The sequence below is a fragment of the Amblyomma americanum genome, chromosome 2 (assembly GCF_052857255.1).
Source record: "Amblyomma americanum isolate KBUSLIRL-KWMA chromosome 2, ASM5285725v1, whole genome shotgun sequence".
NCBI lineage: Eukaryota > Metazoa > Arthropoda > Arachnida > Ixodida > Ixodidae > Amblyomma > Amblyomma americanum.
The window spans coordinates 169,898,513-169,915,611 of record NC_135498.1 but is presented as its reverse complement, the minus strand read 5'-3'; the positions used below and the strand labels follow the sequence as shown (position 1 = coordinate 169,915,611).

Genomic DNA, 17,099 nt, shown 5'->3' with positions numbered 1-17,099 from the left:
ATGAATAGCGAAACACTGTACAGCACACCGGTGACCTCTCTTTATTAATTTTATCAATATAGAAACATGCAAGCACAGCAAAAGGGACAGAAACGTACCTAGACTGTGTGCCAGTGCAGTCGATCCCGGATATATCAAACTCGAAAGGGATTGCGAAATAACTAGACATATAAAAAATGACAACATACAAGCTTATCTGCAACCTAGAAGCAAGAATATACTGCACCCATGCTAGTGACGCGCTTCCTGCGGCAATGTGTTCGCTGGCATGCTGGCATTGCACCGCTTCCATCGCAACGGGTCGCTAGGCTTAGCCTGTTAGCATCGAAAAAGCGGCGGACGGTACTTGGCACTAGCAACTGCCTATGATCAGCTGCCTAATCCTGTTACCAGTACATTATAATCATAATAATCTCTCGTTAAAATTAAGGTACAGGCTTTGGCAATGCCCCTGGCAGCGATGAGAGCAAAGCACACCAGGCAAACAGCTGCCGCTAGGCTTCTATCAGTTGGGTTGGCTTCACTGCATGACAAGTTGCGCACTGAAAGCTGACCTTTTCCGCATGACAGTGGTGTTGCGTGGAAAATGAGTACCACAGTCGTACCCTCATGCAGTTTTGCAATGCTAGCACTGGCAGCAGGTGCCCATGGCTGCGGAGCCGACCCACATCTCCTCGCATGAAAAGTGATCGCGGGAATGCCATTAAAGGGGTACAGACACAAAGTTTTTGGGTGTCCATTTCTTTGCTTCGAAAGAGGCCTACGGGCCTAGTAATAATGAATTATAAAAGATTTTGTGCAAGCAGTCTCAGTCGACATCAGTGCTGAAATGCATTGATGTCACGGTAGACCGGCCAACCTGGACTACCGCAATACTGACGATTCCCGAGAACAAGCACTGGGTTTGCTGATGTCACAACAATTGGGGCAAGTGAACCTTGACATCATTCGATGGGGGTGGAAATGCCGAGTGGCTCATATTAGATTATGTTCCATTCAACGCCTGCGACTGAAACTTGCTAGAAGGCATCTCCTTACGCCCATAAAACAAATCATTTCATTTGTTTGGGGTTGAAATTTTGTGTCTGTATCCCTTTAAAAGGAGTTCCACTTGCAGAGGTGTGGCGCTGTTGAATGTTCCAGTGAACAGGAGTTCGATAAACATGAACAACAGTGCCACAATTTTGCACGAGAGTTTCAAGGGGATGTTCCAACAGTTCGACATGAACAATACTAATCTGATATATCTGGGATCGACTATGTTGACAGGATTGAATACAGCGCAGCAGTCTCGTGAAACCTCACAACTCCAGAGGAACTTAAAATTATGTAGAGTTTGAAAAAACAGGTAGTTCGAATGAGCGAGCCAAAACTAAGAAAAGTTTGCTATCATTAACCTAGCTCATGACAGGGCTGTTTTGCTGCCTTCCACCTGTGCACCTGTAGTGAGAGAGAGCCCTACGTGGCCAGGCAAAGCTTATACAGCTCACATGGCCACACATGCTCCGCAGTGCAAGACCTCCGCTGGAAGAGCAGTCCAAATGAACTGGGCATCCTATAATGATTGCCGCTGCTAACATGCCGAGCAGTCTCGTCTCGGACCCAGAGACCAATGCTCTGTGGCGCTTGCACCACAAGCTTGAGCACTGGTGTCAAGTTTGGTGGTGGCAGTAGATGTGCCCGAAGAAGATCTCAGTAGATGGAGGATTCTTCAATTCCTTAGCAATCCTGCCACACCTGCAGGCAGCAAGGAAGTTTCAGTTTTGTCGTGGCTTCCATGTTCGCGAGAACTTCGGAACACGCCTGCAGATTTGCCACACGTGCTCCTCAAAGTGTGTACCTAACGATTCGGCTGGCTCACTTGCCGAGTTTAAAATGCGTTTCAGAGGCTCTCATAAACTTGGTCCGGTGGCCTTTGGAGGCAAAGTTGCGACCGTACTCATGCGCAGCTCAGCAGAGATCTTTTAATTGATTGAACACATGACACATACCACTGTGAAAGCACAAGTGGTGCAAATTGCTGCACAAGACCTCAAAGCAACCTTTTCAAGGGTTGGACACGTAACATGAAGCACCGCTGCTTTAATTCTATTTTAAGAGTGAGCTGAAAGTCACAGTAGTTTTACAGCTGAAGACAAACATCCAAATAACTTGCTATCAAGAATTTGCATAAGAAATGCCTTTTCCGGTTATTTTCTATGGACGTCTCCACAGTGCCGAGGGCCATTTCAGCTTCAAAAGCCACGGCTCAAATAACCAGCTTGGGTGGCTCGTCAAAATTTTCTTGGTGACAACAGAACCAGCAAAGCTTGCTAACATGCCAGCCCAGCGGTCAGCATCAAGGGAGTTGGCAGGCCTTGTTGTAACTCTGGGGTTCTCAAACAGAGTTCCAAGAAACTCTGGTTCTTTGGAGTTGTTCTTGGTTTGCCTGAACACCCCAACATCCACGCATGCCACAACCCCAACCTCTCCTCTCCTCACACTTATTCTGGGAATAATCCTACTATAATTGCTCGTAGCAGACTGTTTTTCTGTGCAGCCAATCATAATGAATTGAAATTGGCCACTTTTTGAGGGGCGGCATGAATGCATGCATCTTAGGGACGAAGGAAGCCCTAGCCATGCCGAGTCCCTCAGCAGCACCTTTTGAAAGTCTTTGGGGTCCCCAAAGTCAAAGAGATGGAGAACCCCCGTTTAACTCACTGGAGGGCGGTGGTGGTGGGGGCATCCCTCCCGGCGGGAATGGCGGCATTGGTCTGAAGGGTGGCGGCATGGGTGGCATGCCACCAGGCATGGGTGGTGGCGGTGGCAGGTTGGGCAGCGGCGGCATTGGCAGGCCCCCTGCAATAGAAACACGTGTGTCAACAACTGAATGACAGCCACCTGAAAGCAGCCTGCGTCTCTATTGTGGCCAGGGTCTGCTTGTGGACACGCACTTTGAAAGGTTGTCACGCAACGCACACAATCAAAATTAGACGAGTTAAAACGGTACAGTTTTCACAAGTGCAAGGAATCTGACTCAATAGGTCTCAGACATTAAACGGTATGCCGGGTGTCCTTTCAAAGATGCAGAACCGAGAAACGCCTGCATTCCGACTGCATGGAGCCCCCTGCAAATTGTTCGTAAAATCCCAGGTAAAAGCCAGGCATGATAGGCCCTCAAACCTTCCGCTATGTCATTTAATTTATTCTCTCTGCCGGCACGAATGGCCAAATTGCTTCGCAATCGCACAAAAATTTAACACTGGAGAAAGGCATAAGCACCTCCTATATTACAGCTGGGTTTGAGGTTAAGATAAGCTTAAACCGACCTTGCTTGCACAAAATCCTCGCACATTCAAACAATCCGCTCTGTGACCATAAGTCTGGGATTCCATGCAAGCCCATTGGCGGGCATTTCCCTACGCCCCTCCCATACATAAAATGCAGGACAACATTCCTTACAGCCTCACTGCATGCACAGTAGTGTCAACACTACACCGACAGAGCTCAGTTCCCACTGGGTGCTGTTAAGGCCCTTGGGTCGAGATGGACCATGCAAGCTTGCGATGACTTGGAGTGAACACGAAGCACTGACATTGCTCTAGCTGTGCGTAGTATGTCCTACTTCCATCAGAAAACAAATTCTATGCCCGGAATAGCACAGACAGACTCCTGCCCTTGGACTGCAGTCTAAGCTACCAAAGCCCGACTTCTGCCAAAACATGTGAGACACAACTCTTGCTTGATGGGGAATGCCCCGATAACCCAAGGCTGGACCATGCTGCCCATTCTACAATGCCTTCTCCATTGCACTAACAATCACACAGTGCAAATGTTATCTTTATAATAAAATGTGCTACTGCTGATCATGTCCGGTGCCTGTCAGTACCGCTCCCTAGCAAAATGCTTCGATATGCAACAACACTCCATCATCATCATCACCAGCCTGACTAAGCCCACTGCAGGACAAAGGCCTCCCACATGTCTCTCCAATCCTGTCCTATGTCAGTTGCGGACACCCTATCCTGGCAAACTTCTTGACCTCATCTGCCCACCTAACTTTCCGCAGTCCCCTGCTACTCTTGGCTCAAAAGTCACGCTTCAGAGAATACAGTTAAGCCTCGATGTAATGAACCTCAATGTAACGAAATCCTCGATATAATGAAGTATTCCAGTTTTCGTAACTTCCCGTCCAGAGAACACCATGTATTTTTAGCCTCCATATAACGAAGTAGATATTGGCGCACTTTCAACGTAACGAAATTTCATTGCTGGCTGGAAACAAACCTGCGGAAAAATTGTATTTCGGGTGTGAGTGGTTGAGCGGAGCACGTGCCGAAGCGCGTATGTGAGTGCATCCGTAATATAGGCGCCGCACTGCTCTCACATACAGAGCGCATGGCAGGCGTAAATACGATGACGATCACAGTGGTAAGCCTGCCGCCGACCACGCCATCTGGCGCAGTACGGGCGAGGCTGGCACGAGCGTCTGTGCAGCCTTGGAAGCCTGCCAGGCCAGCCCGTGGCTCTTGCTATCTCGTCCAATATCGGCAAATTGGCGCCGAATGTGATGCGCTGCTTGCGCCCGAAGTCAACGCTCTTCACACCTGACAACCTCGCTTCTAACTGAGAGGACCCGCGGATGTGCAAAAAGACACACACTCGCGCTTATGGCAGAAAGCGAGGAGCGGGGTTAGCCCGATTTCATTTCATTGGTTGATGATTGGAGGACACTCTCCTCGTTCTCACCGACATGAAGACAGAAGGGTAAGAGAAATGCACTGGAGGGAGGGGGCCGACGGGGACGAGGTCGCAGCGGCGACAGCAGCAGAGCGCGACATCGTATCTGCGGTGTGTTCGGGGCGCTTACAAGAGAATGATGATGACAGCAAAACCAAAACTCCAGATGAGTGCTTTGTTCCCGCCACCCACGAGGTGGTCGGCGCGATGGACGTGCTGGGCCGGCTCGCGACATAAGACACACGTAAATGCCGTTGCTGCTAGCAAAGAAAGGGCAGAAGAAGCATCATAAAGGCTTTTCCTCAGAGTTATCTGAAGTGCGTTTTTGGCGGATTCTTAGCATGCAATGAGGCGAATTTCGATGTTGCGAAATTTCAATATTATGAAGTATACCGCCGATTTTACAGACTTCGTTACATCGAGGATTAATGGTACCTTACTTGCAAAGAAATCTCCTCTGTGCAGAATACTGAAGCACAAAACAACGAAATATCAACCATGTGCTCCCTTCAGTGTGGCAAGTGATATACAGTAGAATCTCAATAATACGAACACAGCCGGTACGAGATGCAAATTCGTAAAATTCCCCAGCCGGAGTGCATTTTGTACAACCTGCAAAATTTTGGATGTTCCGAACACTCTTCCTAGCCTCTACAGATGACAGGAACGTTCGCGAGAGCCACGACCACACGCTCGAGCACGAAGTGCTGCCCATACACTGCCGCCGCAATCACTAGTCGTGCGACACGGACAGCGAGCAGCAAGTTGTGGCTGCGCAGCCGTAAATGAATCCTGCCAACCGTAAACAGATCTGCGCGAATGCATTTCCAAAGGATAAGGCCCCTAGTTTCCCACGATTCCGCAAAAAAATTGCTTAAGCACTTAAGCATTTTTCATTGTATGTTACCAGTCACACTGTCATTTTTGTTGTACCACTGCTGTTATGGACATCAGTAGGAACGGCAGTATGATGGAAAAATGACTATTTTACCATATTTACACGAATAAAATGCGAGATGGAAATTTGAGAAATGAGGAGAATTTTGAAATAAATATTATTACAGTTATAATGCAATCCCAAATTATATTCTTGCTAAATGTAGGCCGAGGGGCTTCCAAAGAAATGCACTGTTTTGAGTGGCCCAGTCCTGCATCTGTTTGCCCTTTATTGTTTTCCCTGCTCCATTAAATTCCTTCAGTGCCTTCACTTTCCCAACAAACCCAACCAACTTCTTTCCATATCCATAGCCACCCTCCCTTTTGCACTTGCAGGCTGAGCAGTCTGCACCAAGGTCAGTAAAAAAGCTGGCTTCCCTTAGCGGATTCCAAAGCCCGGTGGTGAAGGTTACTTTAGCTAACTTGAAACGATAGAAAAAAAAGAATTAACACTACATTCGTACTTTAGTTCAGAATATAAAACGAGGTGTGTTTTGAAGCTTTTTTTAATGTCTCCCGCGGAATTTTATGGATTCTTTGTTTTCTATTAGTGCAATTCAAAATTTTCGGCCGCAGAAAGTTATGGGTCATACCCATGCTTCTGCATATAGATTTCAATTGTTTTGGATGATGCAAAACTTCGGATGAGACAAGTTTTTTTGGGCTATACCGCGAGACTTGTATCATCAAGATTCTGAAGTATTTTAGGGGAACGAACTGAGCATGCAGATTATGCCTGATCGCATGCTGGAACAAACTTTTGGATACTTGAGGCATTTTACACAAAAGCTCCAATCTTCCCTGGCCTTGAAAAAGTTTTACGAGACATTGCTGAACTAAAATGCTCATTTGGTTAGAGAACTGCAAAAGCAGGTGCACTTTCTGCCACTTTTGCAGATGGATATGACGCAGTGAAAATAGGAAGCTTTTACTAAGGCATAACACATGAAAGCCTTGCATGTGAGAGAGGCCATTTTGCAAACTTACATTAAAAGGACAGCCTTTACGCTATCTTACTTATAATGGCCACCTTCACGCGAGCATGTAAAGGTAAGGCCATCAAGTGACCAAAATATTCGCACTGGCAGAAATATTTTTGACAAGTACTCTCAGAATAGCGGCAATGAGGCAAAGATGGCGGCCAAAAATTCTGGGGGATGTGACAGGAAATGACCCCGTTAATCTGGACTTTTCACACTACCCACACGATTTATCCATACACTGCTTAGTGAATGTCCCACACTTGCCTTTCCATTGGTGTACAACACGGCTGTGAGCCATTAACCGACTCTCAATCAAGATGGGCGGACAGCGCAATAGCTGTGGTACCTCAGAAGGAATGTCTTAGTGTGCAGAAATCAGCCCCCCTCCCACAACTGTAAAACTAAGCCCTACCCAGCACTGTGTAAAGCCCTGCTCCCCTACAGAGCCAGCTGGCCCTGCTTCCAAGAAAGCACGGCTGCGGGCAGTGCGGAGTACTTTAACGGTGACTCTGCCAACTGACTCTAGGGGAAGAATGCCGCCCAGCTGAGATCCGATGGGAAGACACGGGAGGACGCGGGACTCACCGGGTGGAGGACCGGGAGGCATGCCGCCGAGGGCCACGGGGGGAGGCAGTCCAGCCACGGGCGGTGGTGGTGGAAGACCACCCACGGGGGGTGCGTCCGCAAACAGCTGGTGGGGACGGTCTGAGTGGGCCAGCGGGTTCTGTGCTGCCAGCAGGCGCTCTGAAAATGGAGACAGAGGGAAAGGACGGTAATTGCAGCTGCTGGTGAGAATTAGCACAACACAGAAGGGCCTCGCAAGCCATGTCCAATGCTTCCGTGCACATCCTGTTTAATGTGCCAAGTCTTATGATCCAATGGGAGTAGTATAAACAAGCTCCCTAGTATAAACAAGCTGCCTGGCGATCCAGCCCAATATAAACAGTCACTTTTGTAACACGGATGAAATAAGGCAACAAAACACACATTCGTAATTTCTAAGACCCAACATTTGCCTATCAGCGTACAAAGAAACAAAGAGACATCAAGGAAAGAATACAGCACAAGCAGAAGTTCGTAACAGAAACACCTTGTACAAGTAATTGCACGCTGTGCTACTGTTACAAACAGCTGTTATGTGCACTTGTGAAAAATTTTGAGGAATTGTCTATAATCCTTGTTTTGAATAAAAAGCAAGAGCTGCTGTGAGCACTTCTCTACACTCAACGGTGCTTCATTCATCAACGGGAAAAGAGAGAAAAGTGAAATCCTCTTTGACATACAAAGGTAACTCAACTACATAATGCCTCACAATCATGCTGGCACCACGTCTTCAGTTGTTTGTTGCCCTTTAAAAACTGTGGAGACCTGCCCTGCAGCCCCCTGAGTTTGCTTTCCCGCGAGGCACCGTGCAGCGGCGGTCTCACCTCGAGGCTGAGCGGATTCCCTTGTGAGTTACCTTAACTGGCAAGAGAGGGCGCCAGCATCGCTGCGCGGAGACTGCCAAAGCCCGCGCGCGGGAGAGGGGGCAGGCGGGGGCTTGGGCTGGGATCGTCGGCACCGAGCGGACGTGTCGCTCGCGGCTCCGCTCTTCGCCGGCGGGGCGAGGAAGCGACGGGGAGACTGGCTCCCGTACTCGTCCCGTCCGGCCTTCGGAGTATATATCCCTTGCCCTAGCGCGGGCGAACATTCGCTCGGAACCTTGCTGGTGAGTCGGACGACCTCGATTCATTAGCGTACCTTGTTGCTAGCTGGCGTTATTGTTGCTGTAGCAATAAATGCCTGTTTGTGTCAGCCAATGTGTCGTTCCTTTGTTCCCCCAGAGCAAGGCCCGCCGTGGTCAGCGAGCGCTCGGTAGCGTACGCGATCACGGGGTGGGGTCCGGGCGGCTTTGAACCGTGTCAGCCGCGATTCAGTGCGGAGAACGTATTTATCTCCCTAATTCAACCCCACATCTGGCAGCCCAACGTGAGGCCTGCCCTTGGAACATTGGACGACTGTCGGTTCGGTTCAAGGAACGCTCTTTGTCCGGACTTGACAAGTGCTAGGCCTAGAGTGAATTTGATCGCTAGGACCTGTGGCATGCTTACTTGAGTGCGAGTATTGCGCTGCAGCATGTTTGAACTTTTCGACATGCTCAGCACATTTTTCCCTGGAGTTTCTTCGTGAGAATCACTTGGTCCGCATCGAGGGAGCGCGAGGCCTAGCGCCCGCGGAGTCGCCGAGCCCGAAGCGAGTGAGTACGGAAGCCGCGTGGGTGGTCCGAGTTTCTGTATATATTTTCTCTGTCTCTTTTTCAACTCTGGGAGTCGCGGCTCCGGAAGCCAGGTGGCCTGGGGCCACGGGTGCCGCTACGAGCTCGCTGGTATTGCAGCTTGGCACCGGGCGCTCCGACACCGTCCGATACGGTGGGCGCCGACTGCTCAGAAGCTGCTTTGTGCAGAGAGCGGGGTAGGACCACCCCACAAAGCTGATGTCTCCTCGCGGCTGCGCGCACATAACCCGTTTCGGGTCTTTGTTGTGGCCGCGGTCATTGTCGGAGTGGTCGTTAGGCCTGAGGCTTTTCAGAGCTGCCTGCACCACGTTAAAAGAGACGCGATCACCGGACCGTGTCGTTGAGAGGGGGCGCACTTTGCTGCCCGCCCGTTTTTTTTGTTTGTTTGTAACCTCGCACGAACTGACCAGTCTCGTTCAACTCAAGAAAGGGCTTTGTTCACTCGAACTTTGCATTTGCACAGCCGCCGACACGTTTTGCTAGCGAGTTAGGCATTGTGCCACGAGGCCCTTGCGGATGCCGTTTCCCCTCCCGTGACCTATGTTAAAGGCACGCCGAGAGCGTTTCGGCAATTTTGCAGATCCGGTGGAGCCACCCAGGCTTGCTGACCGGTGCACATCGTCTCGCTGCTATCTGCTGCGACGGAGCAGCCTGTATCCTGTTTGCCGCATCCATCCGGGGCAGCTGTGGCGAGACCAGTCAGCAGTCACCTCCGGCTGCTGCTGCCCTGGCGACTACTGCAGGATCCTGGCCTGCAGTTTTCCCACCGGCCTTCGATTCGCGGGCCCTGCGGACACGGTAGTCCGCGGGCCATACGAGTCGTCCCAGCGGAAACCTTCACGCCGCCTTCGGAATACCGCGGAAGTCTGCGTGGACGCTGTCGGCGTGACCTCCGCTGCAAGACGTGCCTCAAGGACATGAAGACCAGGAGACTCCTCCATAGCATGTACTTTCAGGCGCGTGGGTCTATTTAAGGTTGGGGGGATGTGGGGACCTGCCCTGCAGCCCCCTTGAGTTTGCTTTCCCGCGAGGCACCGTGCAGCAGCGGTCTCACCTCGAGGCTGAGCGGATTCCCTTGTGAGTTACCTTAACTGGCAAGAGAGGGCGCCAGCATCGCTGCGCGGAGACTGCCAAAGCCTGCGCGCGGGAGAGGGGGCAGGCGGGGGCTTGGGCTGGGATCGTCGGCACCGAGCGGACGTGTCGCTCGTGGCTCCGCTCTTCGCCGGCGGGGCGAGGAAGCGACGGGGAGACAGGCTCCCGTACTCGTCCCGTCCGGCCTTCGGAGTATATATCCCTTGCCCTAGCGCGGGTGAACATTCGCTCGGAACCTTGCTGGTGAGTCGGACGACCTCGATTCATTAGCGTACCTTGTTGCTAGCTGGCGTTATTGTTTCTGTAGCAATAAATGCCTGTTTGTGTCAGCCAATGTGTCGTTCCTTTGTTCCCCCAGAGCAAGGCCCGCCGTGGTCGGCGAGCGCTCGGTAGCGTACGTGATCACAGGGTGGGGTCCGGGCGGCTTTGAACCGTGTCAGCCGCGATTGAGTGGGGAGAACGTATTTATCTCCCCAATTCAACCCCACAAAACACAACACACAAACTTGACTAAGTCATGTCAAACTAAACTACTTTAAGCTGACTGCAAACCAGTCAGGAAATAAAGCCAAATATGAACATTTTCTTAGGCTCCTGAAGGCGTTCTGTGCATGATGAACCTGTGAGGCCACCAACCAGTTGTCTTATCACGATCGGATTGCAGTAATGATGCAACAGCTCTAGACGCATTACATGATACATTGCAGTCCCCTGTGAACAGCCTAGCTGATGAATCGGCAGGATTTGCTAAGCCATTTAAATGCACCATTCACAAAAAAGACTAAGTCCAGGGAATGAACGTCAAAACAGACTTCAAGAACAAAGTGACCAGGATGACCAGTCATAATCATCAACAGACACAGAGTGCTTTCTTTCCCATGAAGCCTTTCCAATCCAAATTTTTGTTCAGCTCATGCCAAGAAAAACAGGAAACCTGGCCTGCGCTAAACAAGTGAGTATTCGAGCACAGGCCAATGCGCCATCAAAGCACTAGACACAGTGGCTTGTTGGGCTAGTTGGTTATGCATTATCCAAACCAGCGACACACGGTGAGTCACGCAGTGTGTGCCACCTTTCTGTCCGTGTCTTCCAGCGCTGCTTTGGGTAATCCAATAGACAGAACCAATGCTCGAAACAATCCACTGTGCAAGAGTCAAGAATGTGTTTTAACTTACACAGCGGGCTCAAGAGAAATCTTTATAGAAAGAGTTTCCAATTTGTCAGCCTACCTTCCATGGTGGCTCAGCGGTTACTGCATTTGGCTGCTGAGCATAAGGGCACAGTATCGTGGTGGACTCTTTTCGACGAAGGCAAAGGCAAATGGCATCCATGAGCTACGCAATGTCCGTGTACCTTGTTAAAGAACACCAGGCAATCGAAGTCCCTCCACTACGAAGCTTCCTCTTCCCTTCTTTCATTCCGACCTTCATCAATTCCCTCCCAGTGACAGTGAGGTGTCTACCAAGAAGCAAGACAATTACTGCACCCTTCCTCTCCTGAAAAACCATTTGTTTTACTTTTCAATTTGACAGCCCAACCACACGAAGCATAACCAGCACACCACACGACAACAGTGCCACAAACAGCTCTTAAGCCCACACAAAAGAATGCATTTCAACACTGCTAGAACATGGAGAGGGTTGAGTCGGGCTGGTTGGTTCATGTTGAATGGTACGACAAAACAGCGCTGATGGACAGGACGGAAGATGAGACATGCGCTGGTCTGCACATGTGTCTGTCTCCTCTTCGTCCCGTCCGTCAGAGCTGTTTTGTCGTACCGTAGAACAGGCATCTTGGCATTTTCTAACCATTTCACCTGAGAGAAGCCGAGCACCAGGCCAGGAGACAGGCACCAAGGAAGTGTGCCTTGCATACAACACAGCTTCCAGTCAGGTAGAAAACTTCCTCTTTTTTTTTTTCTTTCCCCCTTGCATTCCTGGCCATGCAGTCGTCCTCTTTCTCTTTTCAAGTGTAACATTTACACGATTCCCAAGGTGGACTGCTACCAATGAGGTCGGCACCTTGGGTGCCCAGGAATCGAACATATGTAGTTACAAAGATCCACAGCAGGCATAATGCAAAACATATTTTCAAAACATGCAGGAAAGCACCAACAGGCGACACACAGTGACGCGTACCTGCGGCTGAGCCGTGGCGCTCCCCCTTGGAGTCCTTCTTGAAGGCGTACGAAATGGTGATGGCCCGGTTGCACAGGTACTGGCCGTTCATGGCCTCGATGGCGGCGTCCGAAGCCTCGAAGCTGGCAAAGTTGATGAAGGCATAGCCCTTGGAGTTGCCTGTGTCTGGGTCACGCATGATCTGTACCGCAAGAGCAGGCAAAAAGATGTGCGTGTCTTCAGACAATTAAGCTGCAAGTCCCCCTCAGCATTCATCAGTAATGAAAACTAGGCATGTGCGAAAAGTGAATTTCAAGTTCGAAGCGAATAGTCATTCTGTTTGCATATTTTCGAATTGAAGCGAATATCTTTGAAGCGAAGCGGATGGTTTGCGAATGCGAACACAGCTGTAAAAAAAACATTTACACGGAACTCTTAGTTTCTAGAATTCACAAGGTAACTGAATGAAAGAAAAGCACAACTAGTATAAGGTTCCAGAATAGTCTAGAATATTTATTGGCACTCCTGCATGCTCTTTGGCCGAGATGCTCACAGCATGATGCTGAGCAGAAACACCAACTGCTCCACATGTTCAGGAAGCAGGAGTTCCCTCCTTCTCGTGACAACAATTCCAGACGTTGAAAATAGTCTTTCACTGGACACCTGTGTTGCTGGTATCCCAATATATAATTGAGCAACATTTGCCAACCGTGGAAGGTTTCCTTGCCACTGGTCCTCAACCAGAGGTAAGGGTTTTCTGCTCTACGCCTCAGAGGAGAGTGCAGGTAGTCCTCTAACTCTAGCAGTGGCCATCTTGATGCAGTGCTCACACTGCTGGTCGAGGCCAAAGGTCCAAAAACGCTCCACTTATCACTGTCGGTAGTTGGTGCAGACGCAGTAATGCTGGAATTCATGTCTCCTTCCAGTGGAAGACTTTTCTCCAATGCCGAATACACCTGACTCTTCAGCCACTGTGCCTCACTAGGATGACTGTAGCACACTGACTTGAATTGAGGACCTAAGACCGTGCTCAAAGCATATAGGATTTGCATTTTTATATCCACAACGCGGGACTTCATGTTCTGGAGCAGGTTTCTTGCAAATATGGAATCTTCGCCACCACCATGCTGCTTCTGTGTCAACGGAGTTGCATGCAATGTATTAGTGGCACAACTTGTGAAAGGGTCGGGTGCTTCTCTGAGCAGCTCTCCCTGGTGGCTTCCTCTACACATTTCAACACCGATATTTACTGCAGCCATTAGGCGCCACTCGGCTGACAACAAATTATCAATTGTGTCTTGTTCCACCAAGTCCAAGAAGATTGCTGGCCGCAGCTTCAGGAGCCGTGCCATCATCTGATACTCGCTGTTCCACCGTGTGGGAATGTCTTGAATGACCTCCAGGGGTTCTATTCCCATGCTGGCTTGGTGGTGTCCTTGCAACACCACTCGCCTTGCATTGCCCGACAAGTGCTTGTGCCTTGGTGCAAAGCACCTTGAAGTGGGGCGTTTGCTTCTTAGCGTCATTGATGCACAACTGCAGTGCATGTGCAAAGCATTGAAGTCCATGCCACGGTGTCCGCGTCACCGCAGAAACAAAATTCTGCCCATTGTTAGTGACAATATAAATCGGAATATCCTGCAGTAGATCCCATTCAGCAGCAAGCTATAGCGGAGCATTTTTCAAGTTTTCAGCCGTGTGGCCTTGAGGCATGTGCTTGCAGGAAAGGTTGAAATTGTGAGCTTCGAAGTTGGCATCCAGCATGTGGCATGTCAGCGAGATATAGCTGTCTCCTGCCCTTGACGTCCAGCTGTCCATTGTCAACGAATAACACTGAACTCTATTCTGAAAATGGTGCCACAGTTCGCCTTTTATTCGCTCCACTTCCTTGGAGTATAGTTCCGGCACAACACTCCAGGAAAACGTAGTTGGTAGCTGGTACTCGGGAGCAGCAGCTTGCATCATTGCCACGAACCCTGACTCTTCTACAACCGAGTACGGATGAAGGCCGGTAGCAAGGAACAATGCCGTTTTCTTTGTTAGCAACCTGGCTTGAGCGCTGTTGCTTTTGAGCAATGCCCTGAAAGGTCCAGGTACCAGAACACTTGCTTCAAGCTTCTTCATATCACTTGCCTTTTTGTCACTCTGGGCACCGTGCATCTTTTCAAACAGCTTGAATTGTTCTGGATGACGGTTCAAGTGATTTATCAGAGTCGTGGTAGTGCCATTCGGCGTCTTCATGTTCATCTTGCACATGCAACACTTCGCGTTTTTCGGTCCACGCTCGAAAATGTCCCAGATCGTGCTCCGGCACAACTTAGGAGGCAGCTCATCCATGGTTTCGTCGTACCAGCACCCGTTTCAAACAATCGGCAGAATACACACGACGGAACTGACTAACCACGCTCACGCGCAGCAGAACCAACACTCAACGTTCCCACAGCGACAACCATGCAGTGTTGCCAGATGGCGCGGAGTGGCATAGCCCCAAAATATACAAACATTGTAGCCCGAAAATAGCCAACCATACAACTAGGCCAAGACAGTTAAGAGCCAAAAAACAGCCAACGTTGTGGTTACAAAATTTCCGTCACATCTGCCATTGGAAAGTGATACGAACATTTTCTTTCCAATTTAAACTGCAAACACGATAAACCAAACAGATCACGTGACACAGCAGAAAGTGAAGCATATCACATATGCACCAGCTGATATCCTCCAATAACATCACTACTCATAGGTGACTGCGCTTTTCAATTTTTCCAAGAAGAACGTGGTTGCCTCAAATTTTCTGCAGCACCCATCAATCATACTCCTTTAAACCGCATCGCACGTGGTTCTAAAGTACGCGCACTTAGTTTCTTGCAGTTATCTGCCTGGCGTTTGACACTGGCACCGACCATCATCACCACCACCGAGAAGTGAAGAAAGAGGGCTGGCGCAGCGTTGGTGGGGGTGCACCCTCGTCAGGTGGCCAGAAATGTAGGACAATTGGGGCTTCACACCTTGCGGTCTCCCCTCTTGTGCTCAGAGCAGGGCTGCGAATGCGAGCAGCAAGCCAAGGCAAGTACTGGTGAAGGGAAGGCACCAATGTCTCCTTTCAACAACTGCGCTCTGAGCGCGATCTCGAAAGCTGATGGCAACTGCCCTGGGTTCATGTTCACGCACATTAAAGGGAGTCCCCCCCCTCTCCTTCCCGGAAAAGAATACAGAGGTTGGACAATCTTCTACTATAATACGTTTTGTGGGCAGAGCAGGAGGAGAAAATGCACTCTGCGAACAAGGGCTTTTGACTCAGACTCCTGCAGTTTTTATAGTTGTCATGTATGGAAGTAAAGACAGCAAGCAAAACAAAAAAAATAGCTGTGGTTTAAACTCTGGTTAACCCTGATGGGAGGCGAAAGCTTCCTTTCCATGGCTACGTTCACAAACGCCACACACACTGCCGAATGGACTGTCTGTAAGCTGATTTACGAGCTTCTGTGATTGCGGAATGGTCGCGAACCCTGCGAAATGACAATTCGGAGTCGGTTTTCTAATTTAGGGCAAGCGTGCTCTAGGAGCCCAATCTACCTGAACGCAGTGACGCAGTGCAATGGTGCCGCCACGAACTTCACACGTTGTTTACATAGAAGATGCATTGACAACTAATTTCGGTTACATTTCCTGAACTTGCAGTCTATATCTTATGACATTAGTCCAGTGCTACCACGAGGGACTAATATTCTATAAAGCACACGGGTCCTCATGGTTGATTAAGGATCAAAGGGTAAAAGTCTAGTTTCAAGCACTCATTGGTGCGATTCTGCATGTCGCCGATCCCCACTTTCAGTACATTTAATATTAAATTACAACTATTTCATAGCCCTATATAAAGGCACATGTTCCTACAGACTCAAACTTCGAAACACTTCGAAAATATTCGAGATTTACGAACACTGCTATTCAATTCGAAGCCCGAATCAACTACCACATCATTCGCTTCGATATTCGAAACGTTCGAATACAGTTGAACCTCTATGTAACGAACCTCTATGTAACGAATTCCTGGATTTTACGAAATTTTTCAATTCCCCAGCACATCCCCCATTGAAGCCCATGTATAGGCGACCTCCATGTAACGAACTCGTTGCGGCAGTTGACCTTGATGTAACGAATCCGTGGCTCTGATCATCGAGCTGTATCTTGTAATGTTTTGCCCGAAATTTGACCGGGCAGTGCGCAACTTTAATGAATATTGTTTAAGTAAGTTTTTATATTAAAAGGTAAAGTAGACCGCGAGCAGAACGCTTGCAATCGCAGCAGACAAGCAGACCTCAGTGATGATGATGATGTTGAGCGCCGCTATCGCCGCTCCGTGGCAAGCGTAGCAACTTTTAAGCTTTCATTTTGTAGCTTGACACTAGGTGGCACTACTATGACAAATTTTTCGTGGTGTTGCGGCGCAGTTATGGTAAGCCTTCTTCGTCAGCGTGTTGACGTGTGTGTGTTGGTGTGTGTTTACGGTGTCGGTTCGTTACGATGAGTTCTGCTGTGAGGAAACGCAAAGTTTTGTTGCTTGAAGATAAGCTCTCGATTTTGAATGCGGTTACCGCCGGCGAAAAAAAGAAGGATGTCGCTGCCCGCTTCAATATACCAGCCAGCTCCCTGTCAACCATTCTTGCTGCAGAACAAAGCATCCGCAGTGCGATGGAGTCGGGCACAAGCGCCCAGAAGAAAAGACTGAAGACGTCGACGTATGCTGATGTGGACAACGCCGTGTTTGCATGGTTTTTGGACAGACGAGCACAAAACGTGCCCATAAGTGGCGCGATTTTGCAGCAGAAAGCCATAGATTTTGCTTGTATCCTGGGCCACGACGACTTCAAAGCGAGTAACAGCTGGCTACAAGGATTTAAAAGCCGGCACGGTGTCGTCGGAAAAGTGGTATCTGGCGAGTCTGCCTCCGCAGACAGCGATGCTGCTGCCTCGTGG

The 17,099-nt window shown here is 49.5% G+C and overlaps 1 protein-coding gene across 1 annotated transcript in view; it reads right to left on the bottom strand.

The window, feature by feature from the left end:
- Spx (Spliceosomal protein on the X) overlaps window positions 1–17,099 on the bottom strand; it is a 38,235-nt gene that overhangs the window by 5,112 nt on the left and 16,024 nt on the right. The window contains exons 5-7 of the mRNA XM_077655443.1: window positions 12,147–12,327; window positions 7,227–7,385; window positions 2,704–2,841 (exon numbers count right to left, since the gene is read on the bottom strand). Of these exons, the coding sequence (XP_077511569.1) occupies window positions 2,704–2,841; window positions 7,227–7,385; window positions 12,147–12,327 (478 nt within the window). The remainder of the gene's footprint in view (window positions 1–2,703; window positions 2,842–7,226; window positions 7,386–12,146; window positions 12,328–17,099) is intronic.